At 37.4% G+C, this 23,024-nt stretch overlaps 1 protein-coding gene across 1 annotated transcript in view; it reads right to left on the bottom strand.

Moving 5' to 3' along the window:
- Positions 1-23,024, bottom strand: part of ADGRB3 (adhesion G protein-coupled receptor B3) — a 445,550-nt gene that overhangs the window by 73,903 nt on the left and 348,623 nt on the right. Inside the window, exons 16-18 of the mRNA XM_065630898.1 lie at positions 19,202-19,328; positions 17,440-17,543; positions 14,146-14,248 (exon numbers count right to left, since the gene is read on the bottom strand). Coding sequence (XP_065486970.1) covers positions 14,146-14,248; positions 17,440-17,543; positions 19,202-19,328 — 334 coding nt within the window. The remainder of the gene's footprint in view (positions 1-14,145; positions 14,249-17,439; positions 17,544-19,201; positions 19,329-23,024) is intronic.

Here is a 23,024-nt window from a genome sequence, read left to right as displayed (position 1 = left end):
GTTTGCATTTTGAAAGGAATGCAAATGAGTTGAATTAAACTTCAGGCTTTATTTTCACTGGTTTTAACTTTATCTAGTGACTCATAACTCTATGTGCTGACTGTGATGGTTTTCAAGTAGTTCTGCTGTTACACTATACTTGCCATTTTGCATGGGTTTGCTGGCTGCAGGTATAAGCCAACTGACAACCGAGCCCCGTTTAATGTTTTTGACCGAGCCCACAGTTTAAAATGGATTTTAAAAGGCAGATTTTAGTAAACATAGATACAGTGCTAGATACAGGGACATCACATGATGTTCTAAGCATCAATCTAATGTTCTCAATCTCTGGCAGCACAGAGATAAAAAAAGGCCTCAGATCAGCCTGGAAGGTGGGTGTGTAATAAACAATCTGTTTATTTATTTACTGAGTTAAATATTCTTTCTTTAAAATGTTTTATTATTTTAATGGATAAAACCAACAATTTTATAAATGTAGATTTAATTTTTTAAAGTCATATTATTCATAAATTAATCGAAAAATGCCTGGCCTACTTTAAAACATGACAGAGTAGCTCAACATAAGAGTATAGCATGGGAGATAGTGACATTCAGCTTGCTAAAGGAAAAGAAAAAGCTACATAATGTGATTTATTATAACAGCATAAAGCCACACAGCAACAGGGCTATCACATGACAGAACGGAGAGTTTTGTGAAGGGACTTCAGAACAAGCCTTTAGATCATTGGGCTCTCTTGCACCCATGCATGAGGTAGTTTCTCGGTCGTACTCTGTGCCATGGGGCTGCCAGAGCGTCAATGATGCATTAGATTGCCATCAGGGTTAGGACATAACCCCCCAGCTAGGGCTGCTGAATTCTGAGTGGAAGCTTTTCTAATAATAATTTCACAATATGTAAAAACCACTATATACAGCATCATTGTATAGTATAATTATATAATAAATATATAATAATGTAATTTCTGCTCCCCACTCTCTTTTAAACTACAGTTCAGTAACAGAAAGAAAAACGAAACAGTTCTTATTGAGAAGTACAGCAATGGAGAAGAACTGCTTGTAGGTGATGTATGTCCCACTGGTACATGATGAGAGTCTTACTGAGCTACCATATCTCTTAAATACACTTTCCTTTATTTCTCATTTTTCTATCTGTAAGGCAGATCTGCTGCATTCAAGTGTAATAACTGAGCATGAAATGTTCAGCTTATCCTCTTTGACAAAGGGAATTTGATAATTTGCAGGCAACAACAGAAGAGACCATAGCCATTACTCTAAAGAGAATATCTGTCGAGAAGCTTGACAGTCAAGGAAGAGGAGGACTTTAACAGAGTGAAAAAGTGGACGAGAAGCATAGAGGGACAAAGTGGGCAGGAAGATCTCTGCCTCTCAGGAGGCAAGAGAGGCAGAAGAGAGGGGCTAAAAATAGAACAGACTTTTCCTTCTTCTAACATGCAAATCGTTGAGGAAGCTGCTTCTGTTAGACTCCAGTCTGGAGAACTCGGCAAACCCTCCAATGGTCTAGGAATGTGGTGCGTTCCTCTGTAAGAAATGACCTTGAAACAAAACCTGCCTGACTGGACAAAGACACTAAAGATTAGAATACTGTAGTTGGATGCTGCCTCTATTTCTTATGGCTTCCAGTGCCTTGCCACCACCAGAAAATTGTTTTCCAGTGAAATTCAAATACTGAAGAAAACCTATATGATCAAAAAGTAAAGCTTGCATGCTGTAAGCTGTCTTGTCTATTTGAAAATGGAGAAGGCCTGTGTAGCAGTCCCTGAATTTCCAAATGTTGGCTTTTATCATAATACTGTTATTTGCACCCAGCTGTATATGGAGAAGAAATTGTGACCTTTTTTTTCTGGTGTGTATACCAACTTTTGAGGCCTACATATTTAACTGCTTTAATCTGCTCAACATGCAGTGTGCTTGGTGGGTGACACTTCCAGACCAGTCAGTAGGTTCTGCTAATGCAAAAAATAAATAAATTCTTTGGTTACACTCATGTGTGACTGTAACCAACAAAAGCAAAGTTTGTCCCCTTCACAGCACTACTGCTTCTATTATAGTACAGCTTTTCCCTTTAGGTTATCCTAGCCTCGCTTGTGCCGTTGGGTGGAAACAGAGCATCTTTTTTGTTCCATTTTACCCGACAGAGTTTCATGTCCAGCCTTCTGTGTACCAATCAAGATTTCTAAGGTTAAAACGTTCAGAAATGGAGGCCGAGCAGTCTTACCACAGGTGAAGGTGTCATCACCTCTTTCCCTCACTTCAAGCTTCTATAGGAGATCTGATGGATCTCAATGTGCTGACATCGAGAAGAGAGTGTAAGGCTGATACATTTACTCAAGCTTTTCCCCATAGGAGGGGTGAGTATGAAATAAGTTGAGGCTCTGACTGGAAGGAGAAATAAAATAAAAATGTTTATATCTCTTAATAAATCAAATTGAAAATTTGTTGATGTTGGAAATACTCCCAGAGCCTTAATGATAGGTTTATTTTTATCAACAACAACAATATTTAATAATTAATGCTAGAAGTCTCTCGGATGCATCTTGGCAAGTAAAATTAGCAAGTATAAAATGTTACATTTCAAATTATATACTTAGCATGGATATTTCCTCCTACAAAATCTCTGAAACTATATCCATGCCCATCATGCCCTGAATGACATGATATAGCCAAATTACTTTTGGAAAGTTTATCTGTATTCTTTTAGCTCCTTTGCTGGGAATTCCCTTAGTGGATGCTCTGTGACCTGCACAGATCAGATAGTTTTGCCTGCAAAGCCAACCACTGAAATCAGTGCCACCTGCTGTACACACAGCAGCGTCTCAAAACCAATTGTACAGACCAGGTTAGATCATTATAGGAAAGCAATCTTCCCTTCCAGATGACAGAAGGAACAAGATTGGTTTTGTTTTTGTTTTTTACTTTATTTATAAGCTGGGTAATGTTAGACTATAGATCTATTCTGATAATTTAGAAGCTACTGAAAACAAAAGCCTCTAGTAGACCATAATGAAAGAACCAGACTATCACAGGGGAGTGTTGTGCATATGAGCCTAAGAAAAAGTTTGGAGACGAAATAAGCTAGGGACTGCAATGAAGGGCTACTTGCTTTGTGCATTCATAATCAAGCATTTTTTATTCCCTTTAACACCACTTAGACAAATTCCTTCCAGAAGTTTAAGCTTTCACAGCACAATAACAGATTTCAGATCACCAGTTTCTAGGAGAGGCAAGCGAATGCAAGTGACACAAACCAGTCCTTCTGGCTGGCACATGATGACTGGAAGGACCATGAGCTGAGATTAGCAAAGCCCATGTGAATTATTAGTATTTAACACTAATACACTGTAAAACTGAGAGACTTCGAGGTCCAGTTGTGCTGGGAGTGGTATACATGTATTGAACAGAAATCCTGCAAAGTGCTTCTTTGGCTCTGCTTTGCTTATCATACTTATTCACTAAAATAAACCCCTCCTCCAGGGGCTCAAACACACAATCAAGTCATCATGGCATAACAAATGTCAGCTGAACCATATCAATAACTTGTGTGCATGCTCCTAGCCATTGCAACTGCAAGGCAATACAATCTGGTTTAGTTCTGATTCATTTCAGGCTTTGCATTTGCTATGGGCAAAATGCATGCACAGGGATTAAAGCCACAACTTGAAGTTTTAAAAAATTCCTATCTGCAACTGACAGACAATTTCCTACAATTAATAAGACATATTTGATTGTTTAATGGCTAATGTTTAACTAGGACACATAAGTTCTTTAGGTATTTATGGCACGTGATTTAGTCTTCTCACTAAGGTTTAAAAATCTGACTAGAATATATTTTTACTGGTGTTAGGTACTGTTGTCGAATCTTCTTTCCAATATGAAGAATCCTTTATAAAACAGACACTTAATCAGGTTTAAACCCTTACAAATTTATTTCTAGAATAATTTTATGGGATGAGATTTATGAACAGCTAGAAGAGATAAACTGAGTTTAGCAGCAGTTCTTGTCCATCATTAATGCTGCCTTGATACTGCAGTCTAACTACAATTCCTATCAAAACCATCATTCTTCCATTGTAGTACAACTGCAATGCCTTGTGGAATCATTCAGTTCAGTGAAATGTTATTATTATTCTATATTTACTTTAAAAGATAAGCAGTGCCAATATTACAGTTTTATAGCAATAATTAAATTGTGAACACTCAAGTCTGAATACTGATTGACTTGACATAAGAGGATATGCAGTAAAAGACAGAGACTTGAAAGCCCTCTTAAATATAAGTGCAAAATCTCAGTGCAAATAACAACAGCTTTACAATTAATCCCATCTTTTTAAAACGCAAGTTTCAACAGCTGTAGGTTGTGACACATTAAGGCTTTGTTGTCCTGTATGGCTCAGCTAAACTTGTTAAGGAAGCCATTCTCATTCTAAGCCTTCACCTAACTTTGAGTAGTATTTAAAGAGTATGAAATCCATTTAGATTTACTAGCTTAAAGAAATTATATAGCAAATATAGGATAGGTTGAAGATATGACTTTTTATGAAATGAAAAGCACAGAGCACAAATTATATGCCATGCTACTAATTAGAGACAGATATGTAATCACTTACTAATAGAACAACATTTTGTGCCAACCTTATTCATACTTCCTTCCAACTGCTGGACTCCTTGTGCCAGATATATTTCAATTTTCTTCAGAAGAGAGAGATACTAACATGTTTTCCATCCTGTTTTTAAACCCAGAAGCCTAGTGCAAACTGAACTTTCTTGACATTTCAGAAATTCTATCAGTTTTAACAGCTTGAGGCCTTTTTATTACAAACATGTACATTTCCCTGCAGGGTTCTGGAAATCTCACAATTACATTCATTAAAAATGTCCATGATTATAACCAAATGCATGCTTCATAGATTTACCTTTACAGTTTTCTTTCAACAATTATTCTGAGCATAATTTTTATTAAATTCCACAAAATACCTACTTATTCATCCACAATGTCAGTTTTATATAAATTTTGACAAAACCATCAAAAGAGAAAAACACTAGAACACAGTTACTGTCAAATTTTTCAGTTCCAGGTTTGATTTCTATGGAATGACTCATTGAGACTCAACATAATAAGCATGTATGCCCATGAAAACAACTATAAAAAGGTCATGTTTCAGCAGCGATCTAAAATTAGAGGGACTATATGCATTTTACACTAGCACTTAGAGGATCTCTGGGTACACAATTTTGGTTCCCTAACCATACCTATGAGTCCTTTTATTTTACAAGCTAAGCTTCCCTCTCATGCCAAAGTCCTGCTGTGACCCAGAGCATCTAACAACACTGTTTTCTCTCAAGATGTAGTAAATATGCTCAGACCACACTTAGTGAATGCTGACTTCAATGAGCTCAGCACACAGTCACCACAGGTTTTTTTCTCAGAAAGAAAAAGCAGGAAAGGTCAGAATTTGTGTGATCATCCCTGTCTTTCCATCTGATTGTTGGTCTCAGTCTAAAACCAAAATTCACATTACCATCTTACTGTAGAAGAGATAGAAAGTGGAAATGGGAAAGAAAGTCCATGCTTTTCCTGTTGAAACCTGGCCACTTGTAGCCATGCAAACAAGATTCACAGGAAAGGCAGGCAGGCAGGAAGGAAAGAAGGAAGGAAGGAAAGAAAGAAACTTGAGATCCACTCTTGTCAAGTTTGTTTTTGTTTGTTTGTTTGTTTTTCTCCGAAGGCAGACAAATATATAATGAACAAACAGGTCTGGACATAGACCCTGGAACACAGACCTTAATCTTAGTACCTGAGAACGATTACCATATTACAAGAAATTTATTTTAGCCACAACTTTAAATCAATCACAAATTAAACAATTTAATAAGGTAGAGGGTAGGTTAACTCACAATTGCCCAGGGCAAAGCTTGTTGTACTTCTGGAGTGGTTGGTTTTGGCTGCTGCTGTTCAAACAGCATCCTGGACTAGTTTGATTGAATGTAGCAAAACATGATTCACTTTTTTTTTTTTTTTTTAGATGCTGCAAAAGCAAGTGGGACTCCAGCATAAAAAGTGAACTGATTCACTAGCAAGCTCTGTTTTCAGAACTGAGTGTACTTCAGCCTTAAGTAACAAACACAAACCCCATGATTCCTTTTCATATTGACTCTTAAGCCACCTCTGAGCCAGATTCTCCCAACTTCTATGTGACACTATTTCTAAAGCTATAAAGTAAAAGTAAACGTAGGGCTAGAGAATACCTTCACATATAAGGATTACAGGTTTTAGCCCCACAGCTTTGTTAGAAGGTGAAATATGTAGTGTTAAGGAAAGAATATTCATTTTACAGCTTCTGATCAGACCAATCTAAGAATCAGACCAATCCAATAGTCTTTCCCTTATAAAGCGCTCTCATTGACTAGACTACAAGACATAGGGGCGTAAAAACTCTGACCTAGGAGAATACAAGGGAAAAATGTAAAAATGTACAAATGAACTTCACAGTGCATGTCAAGGTTAAACCACACCATATGTTCCTGAAAATATGCGGACACAACAGGGAGTTGTATGGAAGTACAAATAAAATCCAGTACAATAGGTAGATGATCTTTTGCACAAAATTTACACTATTATTCCTTAAATGATAGTCTTTTGAAAGAGATTGTGTTTTCTAACATGTTTCGTTTTGTTATACAGAAAGAGTAATTATGTAATAATTATTGTAGTAGGGCATAAGATTTACATTGCATTTATCTCAGAGTTGTATTTTTTAATGTATTATTTTACCAAATACTTCTATCAGAAATATTTTACTGAGTTTGTGTATGTGTTTTGGTTTACTTGACAAATGGATTCTATGCTTACATTCTTAGAAATGGTAACTCACATAGGAAAATCCATGTAGGAAATTCAACTTTTAGGCTAGAATGAAAATAACCAAGTAGCTGAATGCTGATTTTTGGTGTTGCTGTTGCTATTATTACTTAAACTGTTTAGTCTTGTGAAGTCTATTCATATGGTATCTTCATTTTAAAAAGACTTTTACTATTGTCACCCAGAAGTGTTCATGGCTTCCTCTTTCTTAAAACTAAGATTATGTAAATAAAACACATGAATATTTAACTGTTTGTAGGTTGATCTACTTCCCATTGTCTGCTTTTCTATTTCCACTGAAATTCAACAAATATGCAAAAGTAGAAAAAAGGTGTGAAGCCCAAAATAGGTGCTTGAGTCATCAACAGATTGCCTGTAATGATTCAAACAGGTGTTTGTGAGAGAATGAGCTGTTTTCCTCAGGGCGGTGAGGATGAACTCCAGAAGAGAAAGAAATACTCTAAACAATGTCCTGAAGAGGAAAGAGGTAAAACCCCCACCATTTTGGAAGAGTAGGACAGCAGAGGTTTACTTCAGGAAAGTCTGAGCTATGTTTTCTTGTGCTAAGGCAGGACAGCAGAGGTACACATGCCAGCACGAAGCCCCGCACTACAAACAGGGAGGAAGGAACAGACTATACCTGTGCAACATTCCTCAGCACATGCATGCAATGTGTGGTTGTTTGGGTGGATGGAAGGAGACCCTCACCAGCTGAGAGTCACTTGAGTCATCAGGGTAAGTAATGGGTCAGACACAGTCTACGTCTTTCATGAGTAAACCTTGGTAAATTTTTGATTTCCAAACAAACCTCACTTTTGTTTTTCAAAATAAAGCTCATTCAGAACCAGCTCACAGTCTCTCACCATATTCTTGCAGCCAAACTAGGAGGTCACAGTTGTATTAGTGGACAACTTTATAGATACAAAAACTAGTTGGTTGGCTTGAAGAGTGATGATTAATGGGTGGGAATTTAGCTGAAGGCAGATAACAAGCAGAGTACTGCATGAGTCTATCCAGGGACCTATGTTTAATGTCAATGACCTGGAGGAGGCAGGGGAATGCTTCTTCATATAGTTTGTAGGTAACAACAAACTGGGGGGACCAGCCTATATGCTGAAGAGCATGGCTGCCATCCAGAGAGACCTAGACAGGTTGGAGGGATGGGCAGTGAGCTGCATATGAGTCACCAGTGTCCCCTGGCAGCATAGATGGTTGAAAGCATCTGGGGCTGAATCAAGAGAACCACAGGCAGTAGGCTGAGGGACGGATTGTCCTTCTCTGCTCAGCACCCACTAGACCATATCTAGAATACTGTGTCAAATACAATTGGGTTGCTCAGTATAAAGAAGACTTGATAAACTGGAGTGAGTCAAGATGCTTGGGTGCTTGAACACTTGCCTTATGAAGAGAGGCTAAGGAACTTGGGCTAGATCAGCCTGGAGAAGACACAGTTTCAAGGACATCTAACAACAGCCTGCCAATGCCTACACAGACATCACTGAGAAGATGAAGCCAGTCTCTGATGTGTCGTGGGATGACAAAGGGACGATGGGCATAAATTGAAACAAGAGAAGGTCCAGACCAGATATATGGAAAAACATTTTAACCATGAGGACAGTCTAGCAGTGGATCAAGTTTCCCAAGAACATTGTGCAGTTTCCATATCTGGAGGTTTTCAAGACTTGACTATATAAAGCCCTGAGCAACCTGTTCCAGCCTTACAGCTGAACCTGCCTTGAGAATGAGGTTGGACCAGATAATCTTCCAACCTGCACAATTCAGTGACTCTAAAATAGTTCACAGAGCTCTTAAAAATTATCTGGGGATTGGAGGCAGAGAACATACGCTGCTAATATCTACCCAATTTTTTCCCTGTAACCCGCTTACAATCCAAGTGTCTGTTTTGTTTAGAAATAGCAAACTGAATGATAAAATTGATGTATTTTGAGAAACAGACTGGCAGGCACTTTTGAGAGGAATGTTACCTTCTCCTCTGAGGCAGGTAACAGTAGCATGAATGACAACGTTTACTGATCTTGGGTAAGAAAGATCTGCTCCCAGAGGTTCTCTTGAGAATCTAAATGTAGCTGATGTTAACGGGTTTTGTCAGAATTTGGCATGGTAAAACAGTGTTGCTTAAACAGACCTATTCCTGTAATAGTTATTCAGTTAAGTTGGCTCTTCTCTTGTTAATTGTTCCTGAGTTCCCAAATACACGGCAGGCAGATGTGTGTGGTGCAGTGGACTCTGACTGCTGACGTATTTATTGGTGTGGTTCTGTGATGGCTGACCCATACCAGAGAGTCTGTGGCTCAGCTCTTCAAAAAGCTATTACACAAAGAAAGAGATGGCAATTAGCAGAGTAGGTGTTAATTTGGAAGTTGGGAACTGACACAAATGGAAAGACATATTTTCCTGGGCTTCAGCTGCTTGAATGGGGGGTATTCCCCTGAAGTTCTCCAGGCAAGACCTGAAATATGGAGTGCTATTGCCTGACAAACTAAATTCCCTACTTACTCATTGATTTTCTAACACAACCTTAATGCTGTGTTAGCATCATTTCTCTGTTCATTCCATCTGCTCTTAGGTCTCCCCTGCTGTTTCCTAGGAGATATATTGCCACAATGCCTGCATCTGTAAGGCAGTAGCAGATATGGGGCAAGAGCCACGTGGTTAGAGGCAGCATTAGTACCACCTGAACATTTGCAGCGTTCTCAGGGGATCCCACCACCCACCGTTTCTCAAAACCTGAGGAAGCTCTAGTTACACAATCAGCTGCTTCAGAGTGCTATGGGCATGGGATGTGGTGGCTTCTCAACTCCTTTCCACTTGTATTTGCTTCTTTCAGCCTAGAACTGCTGTTAAAAAAAATACTCAAGTGGGATTATTTTTGTCCACTCGGCCTATGCAGTGAACACTCCAATCTTATTATCTACAAAATTTTATGGGATTTTTGCTCATTTACAATGCATTTATTAAAACTACTGACTGTTTATGTTATGTGCTTAATGTGGTGAGGACATGCCTTTTTCATATCTCTTCAGGTATGCTCTAAGAGATGAATTCAAAAATGTAGTAGTAAGCATAATAAACTGAATAGTGCAATTAAACAGGATGACACAGAACATCAGGGTTGCTGAATCTTGCTGTGTGCCTCAACATCTTCCCTGTTCTTCCCTTGGTAGGCACACTTAAACCTGACTATGGCTAACAAAATGTAGAGAGTCTTATGACATTTCTAGCAATACGCCTGCTTCTCACATGTGACCCAAACTCCAGCAACGAACTCTTAAGTACACTCGGAAACATATAATATAGTAAATAATTAAATTCTGCCCATATGTATAATGAATTCTATGGTTTATTTTAAATTGTATTAGTCTTTGCTTTCGTCACAGGAAGAATTGGTAAACAAGAATTGTTTACCTGAAACAGCTAATGTGTTTTCATTTAGGCAGAACTGTGAAGAAAACAAGATATTTTCTGAATGTATGCAAAAGAAAGAGAATTTATGAAAAAAATCCACATAATACTAATCAATAACTTATTATGGTTAGAGAATGTATTCATTAAATGGGATCGGAAGTATATTACATATTTATAGCTTAAATGTTAAAGGTCCACATATAGAAGAAATACAATCATTTTTCTTGATGGCAAGAAGAACATTAGGAAACATAATATAGCAAGAGTTAACATTACAGTGAAACCTACAAATCACTCACAGATATTTCCTCCAATAAAACTGTCAGTCTTTTCAAAGTAAATATGTAATGCTTTTGTAGACGTTAGGGACATCACAGAGTATTTGTGAAATAACAGCTGTGTCCTTCAATAAAATGCACAACACGTTTAGCGAAGAAGGAATAAAGAAGCTAGGCTTTTCTGTTGGCAAAAGACTTTTTTGCTATCCAAATCAAAATCTTCCATATGAAACTGTACTCCTCTCAGTGCCTCCCACCATGAACTTTTCTAAAATAAGCTAAAAAGCCCCACGACCTGGACCTCTGGTCTAATGTTGGTATCCTTGAGTTACTGAAACGGCAGAAAAAAACCACTTTTAAACAGAGAATATTAGAAATGGAAAACCTATGGTAGCTTGAAAGAATTTAAACTACTTCTACATGTCTTCTGTAAATATTTTGTCCATTTCTCTCTGTGGGAAATACCGTGGTCTTTTTTATCAAAAATGGCCAGAACTTAGTTGAACCAAAAGGAGTGCTATATTCAAATCCACTTAGTCTTCTCTAAAAGAAGCTTTTTAAAAAACATTGAGGATATACTGAACCCTCAAAGAGTAGAGCCAAACCTAACATGCTAAGTATCTATGATTTACATAGAACAGAAAGAAAATAACAGAAAACCTGCACTTATCCAGACCAAGAAACTCAATATTTTTTTCTTTCTTGCAGTTGTCAATGGGTGTACTAAAATGAACCACAGAAATGTCCTGGAGAATAACACTGAATAGCGTTGAAATGAAGAAAAGTAGTTGGTGCAGTGTTTAATGCAGATAGAGAAAAACACAAACTGCAAACAGACTGACAATATGCTGTTTGGTATAAATACATCTTCGGTATGCTTAATTTACACACTGTTCGACTTTAAACTGGAATTCAACTTCGGCAACAGTTACAAGTACCCATTCTCAAAAGGAATATACACAAATAGAGAAGTAGGGACAATTTCAACTCAGAAGCAAAGTCAAACTAAAGCACAGTAAAAAGGGACATTCTTCAATTTTGTGAATATCAGTGGCATCGTATGGACATTAACTAGGTGCTCCAGTAATATGAGAATAGCATGAACATAAGAATGAGAACAGAACAGAGTAAATAAACTCTCAAACTTAGCGTATCATATTTCTCAAATTTTCTCTGATACAGTAAAGAAAACTGAACTCATCTTCTTGCCATAAAAGACCACCTCAGCCTTTGTTCAGGAAACAATTTCTGCTGAATTTAATATAACATTGTCTTGATAAAATATTCCCAAGATTTCTCCCAAAATTTTCAAACAAACCCTAAAACCCCAAATGGTATAATAATTAATGATAATGGTATATAATAAAATCTCACAAAGAGATCTAAAATGCTTTTCATCTTAAAGCATACGTAAGGACCTGATTTTCTTTTAAAGTTCCCATTTACAGATTTAATTTTCCAGCTCAGAAAATGAAACCATATTTTTCCCTACAGACATCAGCATTGTAATCTAGATCTATGGACTAGAAATCAAACACTGGTTTCTTCTGGTCATATATGATATTTGAAAATAAAAAATTCAGAACTTGAATTCAAACATATCTGATGTCAAACACATCCCTATTTACAAACATTTTGAAGTCATATCTGGATCTGATTGCTTTAATTTGCTTTTGCTAAACACTGGCTTTAGCTGGCCACTTTGGCTAGTCTCTTGGAGCTACAACATATTCACATATCAGTGGACATAGTGATAAGAGTTTTGGTCTGTAACAAGGAATATTTTCCGTGGTATAAAAAATGTACTCTGCCTTTGATCCATTAGAGGTACTCCCTGGCTAGAAGTTCCCGGGTGGTACGCATATCAAAAGCAAGATGTGGACTCAAAAAGCAGACAAGTGTAGTAAAAAAGTGGTATTTTAGAGTCATTTTTCAGGCCATATATTCAAAATGTAAACTTTGTGATGTGTTCGTTTTTTCTGCCAATTATTTCCACAAAACATCTCCATTTTCAAAATCTGCTGTTGCCAAAAATAAGTCAATATAATATCTCTCTACTTTCAGGAATTTGGGAAGCAGAAGTGAGGGAGCTCAAGGAGATTAAGACTTAAGGGCGTGTTTTAGTTCAGAGTTCCCCAAGTCAAGCATCAGAGAAAGGCTGCCAGCATACCTAGAGAGCATATTGTCAAACACAGTCATTCTGACACCCTCAAACCCTGATTCCACAGTGGCAATACACACATGAACTTTCAGCTACTGAACCGTATTTCTTCTTGAAATACACAACAAAGTAGTATATATTGCTATGCATATTAGTGCTGAAACTCTAGAGAGGCTTAATCCTTCCTCTGCACTCTGGCACTCTGAAGTTGCTTACGCATTTCTGACTTTTTTCCTCTGAATAAAATCTGAGAGAGTCACATGGGTTTCTTCTCCAAATCCATATTTTCTTTATTTGTACCTCAACATACTTTCAAAACTTTAAAGCATATTAATATTTTATTCTTGATAATTTTGTTAAATTCTGTGTTGGAAATGACTGTGTTTATTTTGGGTATGCTTTGCAAAGTACAGCTATGTGACTTTCATTGAATTTATGAGACTTCTGGCAGCTAAATTTCTAAGCACTCTTCGGAAAAGAAAAAATGATTAATTATAGGTGTGTTGTAGAAACACCAGTTATCCTATAGCAGATGATGAACGTATTTCATTAGATACTGGAAAAATTAAGACAAGCAGTGCATTAAGTAGTTTAACACAGTGGGATAAAGAATTACTATACAGATACTTGCTCACTCCAAAACTTAGCAGCATTTCATCACATACTGCCCTATTCACCAATTATGTCCTGTTTTCTATTCAAAGCTATCATGTAGCTATAGTTAATTTTAAGCAACCACTTGTCTTCACTTCTGAAAGTTGCCTAGCATCACTAGGCACTGGGTGATGCCTCAAAACACTGATACGGCCCTGCTCTACAGGAGAGGGACAAATGACGACTCAGTTCAGAAAGAGTCTGAGAACAGATTAGTAATAAATCGGCAATATATCACTAAGTAAAGTATGCAGAGTTATTACTTTCTTATAGCTACATCAGTCAGAGATTTAACAGTTCTATAGCTTGTTATGGTGTCTGTTTCTGCACATTTTCAAGAGTAGTACTCTAACTTCTAAGCAATTTCTACTTGCCTTTTGAGTACCAGTGTGTTAATAAAATACCAAAAACATTGTAGCACAATCCTATTACAACTATTATAATGAACCAGAATTTGTGCTTTTGATGTTGAGTCTTTGAACTCTTTTGCTTTGAAATTTAGTTATAAAACACACAAGTCTACCACAGAGAACATAGCTTATCCAAAGGAACAATACCAAAAGGGATTTTTGGAGGGGAAAAAAGACTACAAAAGATGGTAAATATTTTCCCTTGTCTGTTAATATTTCACCAAAAATGCCAAGTCATATGAGTACAGGACTAAATGGATGTAATTATTTTAAGCTAAACACAAATAAACCAAATAGATCAATATTTAAGTGCAAATTTAATCCAATCCATCATCATACCTTGTTATGTGTCTGAGTTTGTCCAACCAAGATAAGGATATTTGATGAGATGATAGACAGGCAGAAATTGATTAGAATTATTGACCTCTCAGATCTGATGTACCTGTTCAAATAAACAAAGAGATAGTACAGCTTTTCTAAAAGGAAAACAACGAGTAAGTCATGAAAAGCTTTGATGCAATTCTTGCATTAAATACTGGAGATACTGTGAAAGGTGAGTGCTCTCTTTCAAGTACTCAAAAAGGGTATCAGGGAGCTATCACATTACAAACATAGGAGCAACGGCATTTTGATAGATATTATGCAATTCCCTCTTAGTGTCTTGGAATATTTTAAAAATAATCTATCAATGCTTCTTTTAAAAACTGCTGGCAACACTATTCCAAAACCATACTGATAGTAATGGGCTTGCATGCATTCATGTCAGGAACTTCTTATGCTCTCTGCTTATCCCTGGGAATATCCACAGCTGGCACAGACCACTCACAATAACTAACTTCAGCAAAAATATGGTGATTTACAGGAGATCTGGTCCATGATACATAAATAAGATGCAGGTTAGTTGATGACACTATGGCAGTGCATTTTGAAACACATTACTGGGATAATATTAGTCTCGAAGTTCCACCACATTTATAAAATAATTTGCACGAAGAAACAATAATACTGTAATATCTTCATCTTCATAAGACCTAATGCCAAAAATTAGCAAAGTTTTTACAGAAAGATTATATTACAGCAGCGAGCATCACACAGTCTCTCTTGTAAACTAATACTCATTTTACAAGTATGTTTAGGATGAAAAAGTAAAATCATCTTATAGTCTCTTTCCTTACAAGATGCAAATGCTCTCATTTTTCTATATACAGGACAGAAAGAGAATGATTACTGTTTAAAGTGAAGTACCTTACTGACCTGATTTTCAGAGCTGCTGACATAGTAAATGTTGACTACTAGTAAATGAAAGCTAAGGGTGCTCAGTTCCTATGAAGACCATACCATATGTTTAGATATTCAATGACCTATAGCATATGCTTCTCACTGGAGCTTAGTTAATATTGCTGTCTCCTCCTGAGCTGTACACCCATAGCTGACAGTCTAAGGAGGTCATAACAAATGGTGCTGAATCCATGAGAAATGCTGAACTTTGGACATGAATTATAGCCCTTTTTGCTCAGCTATCAGTTAAGTAATACAGCACTACTTTTTTTGTTTGTTTGTTTAAGAAGACCCTGATACCACAGTCCACATTTTTCCTTAGAATATAACAATGCTGTTAAGGCTAGCTCTATGTGTTTGCAAACAACTACAGAAAGTCTAGTGCCCTTGTCTACACGGTCAGTATGCTACTTTCTAACTTGTTAACTATTGATTCATCTGGGCCATTTCCTAACACTGAGTATCTGTGGACTACAAAGGATCTTAGTGGTTGAGTAAATCCAGCGCAAGCAGGAGCTCATAGCATTGAGTTAAGCTAGGAAGGTTTTAGTTTTTCTGCCAGCTCATTATGGATGGGAAGGGAAGGGAAGGGAAGGGAAGGGAAGGGAAGGGAAGGGAAGGGAAGGGAAGGGAAAGGGGAGTGAATATTTGACTGACATTGAATTTGTTTTTCAGTTTGAATTTTCATTTGGGCAGATCAAATCAATCAACCATAAAAGAATGCTCACAAAGGCCTTCTCCAGATCAGAATACCTCTACCTCATATCACTTCTAAACAGGCCCTATCCTTCAAAGGGAAGGTAGGTGTTCCAAAATATAAATGCAGACACAGGGTCAAAATATCACATTTCTCCCTAGCCCTAGATTTATAAAAACAAGCATATATATATATATCCAAGTTTCAGTGCCTACTTGAGCTATCTTCAACTGGATCCACAACCCACACTAGGTCCATAACGTATCACATACACTTTTTTTTCCTCCACTTGGAAGTTACTAGAATCATAGAATCATAGACTGATTTGGGTTGGAAGGGACCTTAAAAGATCATTTATTTGCAACCTCCCTGCCACAGGCAAAGACATCATCCACTAGACAAGGTTGCTTGAAGTCCCATCCAGCCTGGCCTTGAACACTGCCAGGGATGGGGCACCCACAACTTTTCTGGGAAACCTGTTCCAGTGCCTCACCATGCTCATTGTAAAAAGTCTGTTCCTTACATCTAATCTAAATAAAGGAGAAGATCAGTTCCACTGAGCATGACAGTATTTCCATCCACGTGTTAAATATATCAGGGAGTATAAAAATAATACTATAATTCTTCAAGTAGGAATTATATCATGAAATACTCCCATTCTTAGCTTTGACAGACAGGAACTGATAATTTTTATATTCTTTTTATTATAACTTATGTAACTAGACATTCTATATTTATTATATATATGTCTAATCCTGTGAGTCTCTGTGGCTACATGAGAGTGAAAGAGAAAAGGGTGCAAAATTATTGAGTTTCTAAAAGAAAAATTCTATTGCTTAATTTCATATTACTCTACAAATTATTAAAATTATTATTTCCTCCCTATGTTTCTTCTTACTTGTATAAGAACTTATTTTTCTTTTATTATGGAAAAAAAGTTAAATTAGAACCCATGTTCACTTTTTAAAAATATTTCCTACTTTTCATGGCTTTTCCTCTTATTTTTCTCTTTTTTCTGCACTAATACATCATGCTAGTTCTCAACACTTCTCAAATTAATTTCCTCCATAAATATCTATTGCACTTTCAAGTCAATATAATATTTTAAAATAGTAAACTCAGGATGGAAAGAATGTCCATAACTGGAATGTACCACCACACTATTTGAGACTACTTAATTTTGTGGTTTCATTTAAATTTATAACCAAAGTGAATAAACTCAAGACCAGTTGACTGAACCTTTCTAAATCTGCAATATCTGATGTGGTACTTTGCTACGTAATTTTTAGCACATAGAACTTTTGTTCTAAATTGTAAATGGAGGAAAAGCATTTGAAGGTATAGGCCAGAAGCCTCACAGGTAATACATAATATAGAAGAATCTTGTAAAATGTTAATTAGCACTATGAATACTCCACTGAAAATGCAATACCATTCACACAGAAGAAGGGAAAGAGCGGGCTATACCATCCCCAGTAGGCCAAGAGAGCAAAACTAATCAATCACATCAACAAATTTAGGCATCAAAACACACACTACATTTTGCCTTTTTTTTTCTTTTCCAAATAATATATGTTGCATCTCATGCTCTCTTTAAAGTTTAATTCAACTAAATATAGCTATGTATTCCAATTCAGCTTTGTCAATCCATTACATACCTCCATAGCGCTGCATAGACAACTGCTAGGGTGACCAAGGCCAAGCATGAAAGACCACTGCCTACTATTAAGGTCACTGAGGGTGTACCAGATGATTCCATGATCTGTAGGTTACAACAGACAACCATGAGGAAAACCATCCTCCAGCAATTGAAACAAGTCAAAAGAAAAAAAAAAGCAACAGAATCAAAACAGCCACGCTGTCACAGATAGCTTCAGTAATATTACTTATTAAGCAGAAACCTACTTAATTCCAAAACTGATCCATACACAACTCTGAGATCTACTTAATTTTTGATACATTCCTCAGAGGCCTTTGAGCTTTAAAATGCCTTATGCAACCTGCATGATATTTTGAAAAATAAAAAGTAGTGATATTACAATGTAATAGGAGACTCTGATGTTTGCACGAGTTTAAACTACTCCCCAGTTAAAATTAATTAAAAGATATATTTGTCTTGAGAAGCACCAATAATAAACAAATTGTGTATTAAACAAACAGCTTGGTTTCACTATAATATATTCAAGATCATCCAGTAATTTGTCCCAGAATTCGATTCATGCTTGTTGCAGAATTACCAAACTTTCTGACTTTTAATAACTTTGACTTCAATCCACTGTTCTCACATGCTTAATTTCCTTGGGCCTCTGATTGCCTAGAAGGAATGGTAAGATATCTATGGCAACAATATCATAACCCTTCCAAAAAGAAGCTGAAAATGTAGAATTATTTCATTTGTACTCTGTGTATTAATAAAAAATGAAAATAAATAAATGACCTTGAAAACAAACTTGCTTTCCCTGCTGTAAAATAAACTATTATCATCAGATATCAGTTAAGCTTTTTCCTCGATGTGTATATGTGCTCATGTTCTGAAATAGACACAGTATTTACTAATTCAAATGGAAAAAAAATAGACCTAAAAGTTTCAAAGGATACTACGCCTGGTTTACCAAAATGCTTTTTAAAGCCTCAGACATGTATTGTAAATTACATGTATCAAGATATCTTTTGTCACCCAAATAGGAGGTAAGACTGATGTACTTTTAGGCCAGATCTCAGGCAGAAAGTACCATTTTATTTCAACCACTTTGTTTCAAACTGGTCTACTTTGCTATTAAAAAGAGTGCTCACATGCTTCCAAAACCAGGAACATTAAATTATGCCTTAGCAGGACAACTTAACAAATATTTGCTTTTTAGCTATTCTTACATTCAGTAATACTGGGAGTGTCTGCTTATACATGTTCCTTCTTTCTCATGAAAACTTGATTATTTTTCTTACATCATATCAAGCGACTACATAGAAAATCTGTGCTGAAAATGTCCAATGCAGATCTGCAATCTGTTTAACTACAGTATCTAGGGTTTTCCTACCAAGTGCAAGAATAAGCCCTGCACATTCCCCTGGAATGGCTGGAAACCTTTAAAAAGCTTGTTAAGTTGATAATTGTTCAATACAAAAGTTTTCAACACATTTGCATCACAATTAGAGGGCTTTCTCTGAAAAATTCAGAGTTCAAGAACATGCAGATTTCACTAGGATTTAGTTATATCACAGAATCTGGAATTCATTTATGTGAGACAATGTAGACACCAGGAGACTAACATTTGCCTACCTGCAATATTAAACAATTCCTCAATGCAACGTCTGAAATATACCTGAGAGGAAAGCTCGACCAGCTCCCCCACCCCCCGCAGCCCCCCCGCCATTGCCTTTTGCATTAAAGCTGGGGTTTTTTTCCCCCTCTTTGTTACTTACTATTTCTCTAGGTTGCTGAGCCAAAATGGCGAAGGTAGAGAGACGATCACATAAGCATTTCGTATGGGATGCATCGGTAAGCACAGTTTTACATCCCTGGGTGGACCAGGTTCCCAAAGAGTCGTTCCTGCAAAGGAGAGAGAGAGGGAGGGGGGGAAAAATCGGGATAATTACGCCTGACGGCCAATTCCGTGAGGAGACAATGCAGTTTAACCGCGAGGAGAGTGGAGCGGAGTTCCCGGACAGCAGAGCGGTACTTGTTGTGGGGCAGGACCGGCCCCGGCGGCGCCCCCGCGGCGCGGCCGGGCGGGGAGCGGGCAGCGCGGGGCGGAGCGGGCAGCGCGGAGCGGCGCGGAGCGCAGCGGAGCTGTCCGGCGCGGCGGTGCTGACAGCCCGGCGCGCTGCGCTGCGCGGAGCCCCGCCAGCCGCGGCAGCAGCCGCCCCCTGCGCTGCCAGCCACCTCCGAGCCTCACCAGAGCACTGCGAAAAACTCATCGGGGGAAGAGGGGGAGGCTTGCTCTCTCTCTCTTTTTTTTTTTTTCTTTTCCTACCGGCTCTGTTTCTGGCCCTTTTGGAGAAAATGTGATGGTCGGTAGTTGTAGTGTCTTTTTCTTTTTTTTTTTTTTTTTTTTTTCTTTTTTTTCTTTTTTTTTTTTCCCCTCCCTCCTCTCTGGTGTGTGTGTGGCTAGTTTAAAGGCAGATGGTTCTCAAATGTCTGTCTAGGTTATGCCAGTTGGACTGGGAGATGCCGGATCTTCTGTTCTGATGGCTATTTTTGCTGAGGATTTTTATTTTTTTGGTTGTTGTTTTTAGTGATCAGCCTTAGAAATTTCACCCTGGAAACGGCAGCATCAGATGCCTCCAACTCTTGCCTTAGCTCCAGCAGAGGGGTGGATTTCAGTACAGCAGCGCACAACATCACTAAAGAAACACACGAGTTCGCCCTCCAGACATCACTCAGTCAACTCGCCTTTCCCTAGCTCCCTCCCCCTTCTCGATTTCTTTTTCTTGGGGTGACAGCACCACGCTAACCCCAAGCCAAAGCGATCATTTGCTGGCACCTTTCACCAACTGCCCCTAAACAAAACAAGATGATTAACACAGCCCCCGAATTCAATTAGACATTCAATATGCTAATGCGAGGTCTGAAACCCACCCCAGCAGAACAATAAAAATGGTATCAACCCACGTTTTCTTTGTGCGGGTAAGGAGAAGGAGAGACAAAAAATCATCTCTCCCTTTTACTGAACTGCGGTGGAGGGGAGAATCGTTTCTTCAGGAAAAAGGGGTTGGTTTCAAATAAATCAAACCTGTTATCTTTACATATGTTTTGTTCAGAGAACAACAATTGTGTTTCTTTCTCCCTTTTCCCCCTTCTTTCATGTCCAGGGAGCAACTGCAGCAACTCTGCTGCCAGCAGCAGCATGTACACTGTCAATTCCTACCCATTTCACCTCAGGTCGCTAAATGACTTAAAAAAAGAAAAACGAAGGTGGAATAAACAAGATGGGGGAATAATAATTTCCAGTCACTGTGATCACCCCTTTTCACCTCTTCTGCCTCAACAACACACCTTTGTGAGCAGTTCTATATGCCAGGACCCTCATGCAATGGCAGTTTTTTACCCCAAGCCTGCTGTCAGAGCGCAGTTCACCCCAGCCCGCCTCAGCATTTTGCGCCACTAGTTTTTGAACATACACCAGATGTAACCCTTACATGCTATTGTCTTCTGAACAGTATCCTGTAATAAACAAAACAAACAGCAACTGAGGGAGACAAATGAGAGAAAATCATCAATTCTTCAAGCCACTAAAGCTGCCTATTAGCTTTCCTTCACAAATTGTGTCTTTCAGAGAACCACAGGCTAAATTAACATCCACTTTGAAAAATATAGTTACATATTCTAAATTCTGAAGCATTATCTTCTGGATAACTTAACCAATTTATTTTATTAGCTTTCCTGTCTCTTATCTTATTGCGACACATAGCTAAGGCCAAATGAAATGTATTTTTCTGTGCTGATTAAATATTAAAGAATGATAGCTTAAGAGAAATTGACATGTTTTAAAACAAAAGGATGGTATTATTCATCCTGAGATGAAGATTTCATATCTTGGATTCACCCTGTGCTGAAAAGTACTGGATGCACAATACATACAGTTAGCACTAAATCCTTGCAGATGGTGTCCAATGCATAGAGTTAGACAAGTTCTAATCATAAAACACAGACAATCATAGAGGTCAGTTTAATTTAAAACAAAACATCTGTTACAATTATAATTATATTTAAATTAGTATAAATCATGGGCAGCCTATCAGGTTTAGAGTGGCTTATTCTGTTCTTCAAGTCACTTGCGCAAAATCAAAATTCCAGTCATACATTAGCTGAGCAGTTCACTGTTGTACTATATCACCAGTTATTACAAATACACTACATATTTTGCAAAACTACTTGAATACTACTGAAAATGTTAGTGGAATTTCCAAAAGCACTCTGAAATAAAGAAAGTGGTCTAATTGAATTTAACAATAAGATATGCATTGACATGGCAGAAGCAGAGTTAGTCTAATATGGACACTTTTTACATTTCGTTTTTTGTTTTTTTCAGTGACACACTTCAATTTCTTGCCTAGCAGCATTATATTTGAATATGTAATAGATGAAAAATCAGTGATTAAATATGGTCTATCTCTCTTTTCTAACCAGTTAAAAAAAAGCCCCATTAATAAATATATTTGTAGCCTGTTGAAATGATGGCTGACAGAAGTTGTGCACAATGTTATACTAAGTCCATGAAGGAGAGAGAATAATGAGCAGAATCCAGAAGAAAAGTGTAACTGAAATTTGTTGCATGATCCTCATGCTTGCAGAACAGTAAATGTATGATTACTAACTTACTTGGAGACGATGGACATTTTTACTTGCTGACATAAACTCAGTATTTGTTTTTTGGTATAAAGTAAATAAGACATGGAAATATGGAATTAAAACAGAAGTATTATATTTAGTACAGCTCAGTGCTACACTTTTAATGAAGTCCTCCATCTATGACCTGTCCCTCTTATAATGCAACTCTTCTGAGTCAATCAGAATCTATCCCATATTTGGAAGTTTTATTCCTTTTTGGTGTGATTTTCTTTAACTTTGTGTCCAACATTTAGGTTTATCATGTGGATATTAAAGAAGGCACCTATTATTCCTTTGGATCCTTCTTGTTATGCAGAAAGCTATAAAGGAGTGACAGGTACTATTAACACATGTTCTATTTATATCAGGGAAAATTATCAAATTTAAAATGCGTAGCAAATATAGATATAGGTTCATGCCCATTATTGGCAATTTTGTACTGTTCCACTGAGCTACAGATGATTTAATCAACCTGGCAGAATTCCCATGATATAAGCAAAGGAATTCCCAAGAAGCATAGATTCACCATTGCAGATCTTGTGTCATCCTGCAGTTGAGGCAGGGGAAAAAGCAGGAGAAGCAGGGGAAGGAATCTAAGTAGGATGTAATTTGGGCCCATGTATCTATGCATAATATGGCATAAGCACAAAAACCCCTGCAGTTTTAACACTTGTCCTTCTCAGAGTAATCTTACAGTTAGAGGAATGCTGGAATGTCTTTTTGAAACTCTTTCAGAGTTTAACATAAACTTCTTAGTTTTAAATCACGAATTGGGAACATACTGGCAATGAAAATGATGACCAGATGATGTACAGGAAAGTATTTCGATCGTGTATGGTATAGAAGAAATAATGTGATTTTTACTCTTTAATAATGAATTATACGATTTGCATGATATATAAGTGATGATCACTA

Source organism: Caloenas nicobarica, chromosome 3 (genome assembly GCF_036013445.1).
Source record: "Caloenas nicobarica isolate bCalNic1 chromosome 3, bCalNic1.hap1, whole genome shotgun sequence".
Taxonomy (NCBI): Eukaryota; Metazoa; Chordata; class Aves; order Columbiformes; family Columbidae; genus Caloenas; species Caloenas nicobarica.
Note: the sequence above shows the minus strand (reverse complement) of the source record. Positions and strands in the feature narration are given on the sequence as shown.